Source organism: Otolemur garnettii, unplaced genomic scaffold, assembly GCF_000181295.1.
Source record: "Otolemur garnettii isolate 467f Iridium unplaced genomic scaffold, OtoGar3 scaffold00166, whole genome shotgun sequence".
In the NCBI taxonomy this organism is placed as follows: Eukaryota; Metazoa; Chordata; class Mammalia; order Primates; family Galagidae; genus Otolemur; species Otolemur garnettii.
The window spans coordinates 2202180-2212216 of NW_003852561.1; the positions used below are offsets into that span (position 1 = coordinate 2202180).

A 10037-nucleotide genomic window follows, 5' to 3' on the forward strand; every position below is an offset into this window, starting at 1 on the left:
TCAAGCGATTCTCCTGCCTCCGCCTCCCAAGTAGCTGGGACTACAGGTGCCCGCCACAACGCCCAGCTGTTTTTTGGTTGCAGTTGTCATTGTTGTTTGGTGGGCCCAGACTGGATTTGAACCCACTAGCTCAGTTGTATGTGGCTGGCGCCTTAGCTGCTTGAGCCTGACATGAGTCTGCAAGCATTTATTAGGATCTCTGTGCAGTCACACCTCTCTGCTAATGATCATCTGTATTTGCAGCCACTCCCCAGCACTAGAGGCACCACCTCAGCTCCACCTCACATCATGAGGCTTTAGATTCTCATAAGAAGCATAAAACCTAGATCCCTCGCATGTAGTTTACAGTGGGGTCTGCACTCCTATGAGAATCTAATGTCCCCGCTGATGTGACAGGAGGAGAAGTCAGGTGGGGATGTGAACAATGGGGAGCGGCTGTCAATGCAGATGAAGCTTCACTTGCTTGCCTGCCACTCACCTCCTGTCGTGTGGCTCAGTTCTTAACAGGCCACGGATCAGTGCCAGCCTGTGGGCCAGGGCTTGGGGACCGCAGGTCTAGACCATTTGCTTGGCTCTTCATTCCAAGCCCTGCCTTAGCCCATTTTAACTTGGCTAGCATCTCTTCTGCCTCTAAAATCTAATGACACATGTCGGGCGCAGTGGCTCACACCTGTAATCCTAGCAGTCTGGGAGGCCAAGATGGGTCACCTGAGCTCACAAGTTCGAGACCAGCCTGAGCCAGAGTGAGACCCAGTCTCTAAAAATAGCCAGGCATTATGGTGGATGCCTGTAGTCCCAGCTACTTGGGAGGGAAGAGAATCTCTTGAGCTCAAGAGTTTGAGGTTGCTGTGAGCTATGACACCTTGGCACTCTACTGAGGGTGACAAAGTGAGACAATGTCTCAAAAAAAAAAATCTAATGATGCATGGCCCAATATGCCATGGCTGTAGGGAGACCATGAGGCTTTGGCCTTGAGATAATGTGGTGGCAAGCAAGCTCTTTGTCTAAGGAAAACTGAAGGGAAGTGACAGATTAGGAATCTGAGTCCAAGAGTGCCAATAATGTGATAGTATCAAATGAAGTTTCACTTTTCACTCCCCACTCTCCTGTCCTCATCACAGTCACCAAGAATTAAACCCTGTCCAGAATGACACCTATTTTAGAAGACCAGCAGGTAACCTATTCCTAAAACTTGTTTTCCATATGACAAATATTCTCACCCTAAGCTGCCACTCCACCAAGTCAGTTCCTGTGATCATCTCAGTAACAGGATGTTCTACTTGCAGTCTTGTATTCATTTCCATGAAGTAGAAATTGTCCTTTGAGTCCATAATAAACTCCACAGTTCCTAAAAGATAAAACACAATGGTCACATTTCAATACTATATAATCAGTAGCAAACCAAAACTTCATATGATGCATCACATCTAGTTTTACTGCTGTGTTTATTCACCAGTAACATTCTGCATTTCATGAAGGAAAAATCTCACATTCTAGAAGCAGCAAATGAGTCTCAGTCAACAAGGAGCTGCATGAAATTAGCAATGGAAAAATATATCTGGGGTTGTGAGAAAATGGAAAACCCAAATGATCAGTGACCCTCAGCTGCTGTAACAGTGAGGAAAAGGTCGGGCCCTGTGTTACTACACCAAGACCCTGGGAGCACCAAGACCCCTGGAGCACCAAGACCCGGGAGCACCAAAACCCTGGGAGCATCAAGATCCGGGAACACCAAAACCCTGGTAACACCGAAACCCCAGGAGCACCAAAACCCTGGGAACACCAAAACCCCAGGAGCACCAAAACCCTGGTAACACCGAAACCCTAGGAGCACCAAGACCCCTGGAGCACCAAGACCCAGGAGCACCAAAGCCCTGGGAGCATCGAGACCCCTGGAGCACCAAGACCCAGGAGCACCAAAGCCCTGGGAGCATCAAGATCCAGGAACACCAAAACCCCAGGAACACCAAGACCCCTGGAGCACCAAGATCCTGGAAGCACCAAAACTCCAGGGGCACCAAGACCCCTGGAGCACCAAGACCCTGGGAGCACCAAAACCCCAGGAGCACCAAAACCCCAGGAACACCAAGACCCCAGGAACACCAAGACCCCTGGAGCACCAAGACCCTGGGAGCACCAAAACCCCAGGAACACCAAGACCCCTGGAACACTAAGACCTGGGAGCCTCAGACCATGACATCTCATCTCACTCTAACAGCATAGAGAAAAAGTCAACATTTTTTTTTTCCTGATTATGGGCTCTTGAAAGTTTCCTTTCAAAACTTCTTTTGCTGGTGACCTATTGAAAAATTGTTTATGTTAATATTATTGGCATTCTATTAAGCTGTAAAATTTTCCCTTGTTCTATTAAGGTTTAATTTTAGATGATAAGATGTAATATTTCCATCATCCAAAGGTTGCATTGTTCTCATTTGCCATGATTCCCTTCCTTAGACTCTGGGGTCCATCAACCCCTGATCTGTGTTCATCATATTAGTTTCTTCTAGGATTCCACAGAAATAGAATTACATACAAATACAGTTTATAGTTTTTTTGTGTTTGAGTGTATTTCACTTAGCCTAAAGTAAATATAATTTAAAACAAAATTTCAAACTATAGCTACAAACCATTAGTGGATTTTCTTTTTTTTTTTGAGACAGAGCCTCACTATGTCATCCTCAGTAGAGTGCTGTGGTGTCACAGCTCACAGAAATGTCAAACTCTTGGGCTTAATGATTCTCTTGCCTCAGCCTCCCAGTAGCTGGGACTACAGATGCCCACCAAACACTCAGCTATTTTTTTGTTATTGTTGTCATTGTTGCTTTAGCAGGCCTGGGCTGGGACCCGGGATTGGTGGATACAAACCAGTCCCGGTGCATGTGGCTGGAGCCATAACCACTGAGCTACAGGCGCTGAGCCCCATTAGTAGATTTTAAAATCAATTTAATTGAAATCTTCTAGTTTCCAGTGTGCCATAGAAAGAGCTGAGAGGCTGACATGCCATCCTAACAAGTGAAAAGTGGAACATGCTGCAGAAATTAACAATTCTTAGGTTTGTCAGAGAAATCAAGTCACAAAGCAAACCACTGGTCCCAAGCCTGAGAGACGGGCAGACACAGAGCAGACGACTGAGCTGCAACTGACAAACTGTGGGCACCTCAGCTCAGTGTGGACAACTCCTGCAGTTAAAAACCCCAGGGGACCAGTCACAGTAGGGCCACCACACTTCACCAGGTCTTCACAGAGAATTGCAGAGAAAAATCTCCTTAGGCTTCCAGGTAAAAGAAACCACTTTGCCCTACCCCAGAAAATTCTGTCTTTCGTAACTAGTCCTGTTCTCATGAGACATTATTTTACCAAAGCCTAAACTATTGGGGTTTTATCAGAGGTTACCTGATTGGGTTGGAAAGGAAATATACAATTGTAGCTTCCTCCAGATATTCTGTACTGTAAGGTGTGGGGGAGAAGAGAATGAAAACCGACTGAGCAGCATGGTGCAGTTCACAGGCTCAGCTAAGGACTGACACCCAAGACTGGGATCATGGGACAATAGAACTCTTTCCCTCCCCCTACATCTCCCCACATTACACAAGACCTATTTATCAAACCCCTTTTACCAGGACATCATGTCTGCCCTTCTACAAAACATTACAAGCATACTAAAAGGCAAAAGACAGAGTTTGAAAAGAATTAACAGGCAACAGAACCAGCGTCAGTCAGGGCGACAATGTTAGAATTATCCGACTAGGCATGTTATAAACTGTGGACCAGTAGGCTAAGGACTTCAGCAGGAGAGTGGATGACACGCAAGAACAGGTAGATAATGTAAGCAGAGAGATGAAAATTCCATAAAACCAAAAGGAAATGTTAGAGTTTTAAAAAACACTGCAACAGAAAGGTAGGGTGCTCTCTGACAGGCTCAGAAAGAATCTGAGCTAAAGGATATGATAATAGAAACTTCCAAAACTGGCTCAGCACCCATAGCACAGTGGTTACGGCACCAGCCACATATACCCAGGCTGGTGGGTTCGAACACAGCCTGGGCCAGCTAAACAACAACGACAACTGCAACAAAAAAATAGCCGGGCGTTGTGGTGGGCATCTGTAGTCCCAGCTACTTGGGAGGCTGAGGCTAGAAATAGTTTGAGCCCAAGAGTTTGAGATGCTGTGAGCTGTGACACCATGACACTCTACTGAGGGCGACATAGTGAGACTTTGTCTCAAAAAAAAAAAAAAAAAAAAAGAAAGAAAGAAAGAAAGAAAAAGAAAAAAGAAACTTCTCAGGGCAGCACCTGTGGCTCAAAGGAGTAGGGCTCCAGTCCCATATGCCGGAGGTGGTGGGTTCAAACCCAGCCCCAGCCAAAAACTGAAAAACAATGAGAAAAAAAGACTTAAATAAACAGAATAGACTATACAAGCACTGTGGGACAACTACAAAAGGTATAGCATATGCATGATGGGAATATCGGAAAAAGAAAGAAAAGAACAGAAGAAATATTTAAAGCAATAATGACGGAGAATTTTCTCAGGTTGTCAGAAATCAAATGACAGAGGCCCAGAGAGCTCAGATAACACCAAAGAAGATAAATGTTTGTTTGTTTTTTTTTTTTTTTTAAAATACCCCTAGGCATACCACATTGAAATTTCAGAAAATCAAAGATAAAGAAAAGTCTTGACTGAAGTTAGAAGGAAACAATACCTTGCCTACAGAGAAGCAAAAATAAGAATTACATGCAGCTTCTTCTTCAAAACCTCACAAACAGGAAGAGAGTGGAGACAAATCCTTAAAGTAGCTTGTGGTGGTGGCTCATGCCTGTAATCCTAGCATCTGGGAGGTTGAGGTGGGTGGATTGCTTGAGCTCAGGAGTTAGAGAACAGCCTGAGCAAGAGCAAGACCCCATCTCTCCTAAAATAAAAAAGGTGGCCAGATGTCATGGAGGATGCCTGTAGTCCCAGCTACTGGGGAGGCTGAGGCAAGAGGATTGCTTCAGCCCAAGAGTTTGAGGTTGCTGTGAGCTATGACACCACAGTACTCTACCCACAGTGACAGAGTAACTCTGCCTCAAAAACAAACAAACAAACAAACAAAAAAAAAGAGAGAGAGAGAGAGAGAAAAGTGTTAAAAGGAAAACCTCACTAAGTCACAATTCTGTACCCTGCAAAACTATCCTTCAAAAGCAGCAGTTCTCAACCTGTGGGTCGGAACCCACAGGCACTGTATTAAAGGGTGGCAGCATTAGGAAGGTTGAGAACCAGTGTTCAAAAGTGAAAGAGAAATAAATACTTTCTCAAATAAATATTGAGAAAATTTGTTGTTAGAAGCCCTGTTTTGTAAGAAATCTTAAAGAAGTTCTTTTAAAAAAAAAAAAAGGAAAATGATATAGGTGAGAATTTGGATCTACATAAAGAAAGGCAGAGCACTAGAGAACTAGTAAGTGAAGATAAAGTAAAATCTCTTGTTTTTTCTCATACTTAACTGAGCTAACAGATAATAACAGTTTGTTCAAAAAATAGCAACAATACATTTGATTGGGAACATATATATGTTTATGTATGAATGAAACGTATGAGAGCAAGGACAGAAGGGACCAGAGGGAGGAACTCATGATATTTTGTTACTACAAGGGGCTCCCACTTCTGTGAAGTGATATACTGTTATTTGAGAGTGGCCTTCTAATAGTTCTGAATGTAAATCGGAAACTCTAAAGCTACGAATGAGAAAACTACAAATAGAAATACAGAGTCATGCATAGCTTAGTGATGGGGATATTCTGAGAAATATGTCATTAGGTGATTTCATCACCGTGCGACTATCATAAACTTCCACACACCCAGTGAGCACAGCCTACTGTGCACCTGCTATATGCTATAGCCTATTGTTCTAGGCTACAAACCAGTACAGCATATTACTCCATTGAATATTCAGGTAACTGTAACATAGCAATAAGTATTTGTGTGTCTAAACATATCTAAACAGAGAAAAGGTAATGTGTGAATCTATGACATTAGAGTAGCTATGATGTCACTAGGTAACAGATATTTTCAGCTCCATTATAATCTTATAGGACCAGCAAAGAATATGTGGTCTGTTATTGATCAAAATATCATTATGTGGTGCACACTGTAACTGATATGCTAAGAAAGAGGAGAAAATGGTGGCTGGGCACAGTGGCTCACACCTGTAATCCTTTGGGAGGCCAAGGTGAGTACATCACCTGTGCTCAGGAGTTACAGACCAGGCTGACCAAGTTTCTCTTGATTTTTTTCTAAAATAAATCGGGCATTGAGGTAGATGCCTGTAGTTCTCGTTACTCAGGAGGCTGAAGTAAGAAGAATGCTCAAACCCAGGAGTTTGAGGTTGTTGTGAGCCATGACACCACAGCGCTCTACCCAGGGCAGCAAAGTAAGACTTCGTTTCAAAAATAAGAAGAACGAAAGGGAAGGGAAAGGAAAGGAAGGGGAGGGGAGGGAAAGGGGAAAGAAGGAAAGGAAAGGAAGGAAAGGAAGAAAGAAAAGAAAAGAAAGAGGAGAAAATGGAACGATAAAAAGGTCAATTAAAACCATGAAATCACGTGATATGTACCTGTATTCACAGCTACTCAGGAGGCTGAAGTGGGAGGACTGCTTGAGCCTAAGAATTCAAGGCCAGCCTGGGTAACACAGTGAGATCTTGTCTTAAAAAAAATAAAAACAAAGGCTGGGCAGATGGCCCATGCCCGTAATCCTAGCACTCTGGGAGGCCAAGGTGGGGAGACTGCCTGGGCTCAGGAATTGGAGGCCAGCCTGAGCAAGAGTGAGACCCCCATCTCTATTAAAACTAGCCAGGCATTGTGACGGGTGCCTACTAAGGAGGCTGAGGCAGGAAGATCAGTTGATCCCAGGAGTGTGAGGGCGCTGTGAGCTAGGAAGCCACAGGGTGACAGAGTGAAACTCTGTCACAAACAAAACAAAGCAAAATAAAACAGGGCGGTGCCTGTGGCTTAAAGGAGTAGGGCACCAGCCCCATATGCTAGATAGAGGTGGCGGGTTCAAACCCAGCCCAGGCCAAAAACCGCAAAAAAAACAAACAAACAAACAAACAAACAAAAAAAACCAAACAAAAACAAATACACACACACACACAAATAAAACCAAAACAAGAAAAGCAGAAAAAAATATGGACGACAAATATAGGAACAATGAACAAGGGGAACAAATAGAAAATAGTAAGAAATACAGTGGATATTAATTGAACTGTATTAACAGTCACTTTATTTATTTATTTATTTAGAGACAGAGTCTCGTTATGTTGCCCTCGGTAGAGTACTGTGGCATCACAGCTCACAGCAACCTCAAACCCTTGGGCTTAAGTGATTCTCTTGCCTCCACCTCCCAAGTAGCTGGGACCACAGGCACTCACCACAATACCTGACTATATTTTGTTGCAGTTGTCATTGTTGTTTAACTGGCCTGGGCTGAGATGGAACCTGCCAGCCTTGGTGCAAGTGGTGGTGCCCTAACCACTGTCCTACAGGCACAGAGCCTAACTAGTCACTTTAAATGTGTGTATAAAAAACATAGAGGAGGCTCGGTGCCTGTGGCTCAAGAGGCCAAGGCACTAGCCACATACACCTGAGCTGGCGGGTTTAAATCTAGCCCAGGCTCGCCAAACAACAATGATGGCTGCAACCAAAAAATAGCCAGGTGTTGTGGCGGGCGCCTGTAGTCCCAGCTACTTGGGAGATGGAGGCAAGAGACTGGCTTGAGCCTAGGAGTTGGAGGTTACTGTGAGCTGTGATGCCACAGCACTCTACCCAGGGGGACACCTTGAGGCTCTGTCTCAAAAAAACAAAACAAAACAAAACATAAAGGGATTGGGAAAGATATATTAACTCTACAGAAAGTGGGACTAGCTGTATTTCAGATACAGAAGACTTCAGAGCAAAGGAAGTTAACAGGGAAAAAGAAGGATATTACACAAGGATAAAGAGGTCAATACTCTAGTAATTTTAACATGTATGCATCTAACAACTCAGTAAAATACATGCAGCAAAAAACTGAGAACTGTAAGGAGAAACAGATTAATCTGCTATTGTAGCTGGAGATTTTAACACCTATCCATTAGACATAGACAGATCGAGCAGGCAAAAAAGGAGTAAGGACAGTCGAATTCAACAGCACCATCATCAACTGGATACACGTGTCATCTATAGACAATTTTATCCAACAGCAGCAGAACACGTTCAGAAGCATGAAAGGTACATTCACCAAGACAGACCACATTTTGGGACATAAACCACACTTTACTTTAAAAAGAATAAAAACCATACAGTGTCTGCTCTTAGTATATAAGATAGATATATAAGTAACACATGGGTAAGGAATATCAGGAAAAATTTAAAAATATTTTAAACTAAATAAGAATACAACCTCCAGACTTTGTGAGATGCAGTTAAAGCAGTGCTCAGATCAAGTAACTTACAAAGAAAACCTAAAACCCATCAGACTAGCAGAAACCTTCTCAGCAGAAACCCTCCCAGCCAAAGAGGATTTGGGGTTCCATTTTTAGTCTTCTTAAACAGAACATCTGTCAGCCATGAATGTTACCTGCAAAACTAACTCATAAATAAGGAGAAATAAAATCTTTCCTCGACAAACAAACTCTAGGAGAATCTGTCACCATTAGAACTTCCCTACAAGAAATGCTCAAAAGTGCTGCAAACATCAAAAAGAGTGATCGATAATCACCAGTGTAAAAACAATGCAGGGTAAAAGCTCACAGCTCTCCTAAAATACTATCATAAGGGATAACACGATGCCTAGAATAGGATCTCACTCATCAAAATTAACACTGAATGTGAATTCAATGCCCAAATTAAAAGATGTAGAGTGGCTCAGTGCCTGTACTCAGTGGTTAGGGCACCAGCTACATATACCGGGGCTGGCGGGTTTGAACCCGGCCTGGGCCTACTACACAACAATGACAACAACAATAGCCAGGCATTGTGGCGGGCGCCTGTAGTCCCAGCTACTTGGGAGGCTGAGGCATGAGAATCTCTTAAGCCCAGGAGTTTGAGTTTGCTGTGAGCAGTGATGCCATAGCACTCTACTGAGGGTGACATAGTGAGACTCTGTCTCAAAAAAAAAAAAAAAAGATGTAGAGTGGACAGAATGGATTTAAAAAATCCTACAACCCAAATATCTGCTGTGTTTGAAAAAGGTGTTTAAATCATACAGAGTTGCGTAGACTCGATGTAGAGCAAAGGCAATGGCACGAAGACAGGCTTTTCAACAAATGGTACAGGGACAACTTGACGTCCACGGCAAAAAAAGAAATCTAGACATAGACTTTACAACTCTCACAAAAACTAACTCAAAATGAACAAAAGCCCTAAGTTTAACACACAATACTATAAAACTCTAAGAAGATGACAGGAGAAAACTTGAGAAAACTTTGGGTATGTCAATGACTTTTTATAGACAACATCAAAAGCAGGACCCATGAAAGAAACAACTGAAAAGCTGGACTTGGTCAACGTCAGCAGAACAAGACCAACCACAAACTGAGAGTGTTTGCAAAGGCACATCTTTTGTTAATCAAAATATAGGAAGAATGCTTAAAACTCAAAACTAAGTAAACAAACAACCTGATCAGAAACAGGTAAATGACCTGAACACACACTTCATCAAAGAAGATACAGACAGAAAGGAAGTATATGAAAGAAAATGTTTGACATTACATGTCCTTAGGGAAATACAAATTGAGACACCAACAAAATACCAAAATGCTCAGATCTCAAACACTGTGCCCCCCAAGCATCCAAGGCTGCTGAGGGTTTGGACACAGGGACTCTCACTCACCGCTGGGTGCATGCAAACGGAGCAGCCAGTCTGGAAGACAGCGGGGCAGCTTCTTCTAAAACTATACATCTCTTTTTTTTGAGACAGAGCCTCAAGCTATCACCCTGGGTAGAGTGCCATGGCATCACAGCTCACAGCAACCTCCAACTCCTGGGCTCAAGCGAGTCTCCTGCCTCAGCCTCCCAAGTAGCTGGGAC

At 43.2% G+C, this 10037-nt stretch overlaps 1 protein-coding gene across 1 annotated transcript in view; it reads right to left on the minus strand.

The window, feature by feature from the left end:
* MCCC1 (methylcrotonoyl-CoA carboxylase 1) overlaps window positions 1–10037 on the minus strand; it is a 66683-nt gene that overhangs the window by 34015 nt on the left and 22631 nt on the right. Inside the window, exon 7 of the mRNA XM_023519260.1 lies at window positions 1221–1348. Within this exon, the coding sequence (XP_023375028.1) occupies window positions 1221–1348 (128 nt within the window). The remainder of the gene's footprint in view (window positions 1–1220; window positions 1349–10037) is intronic.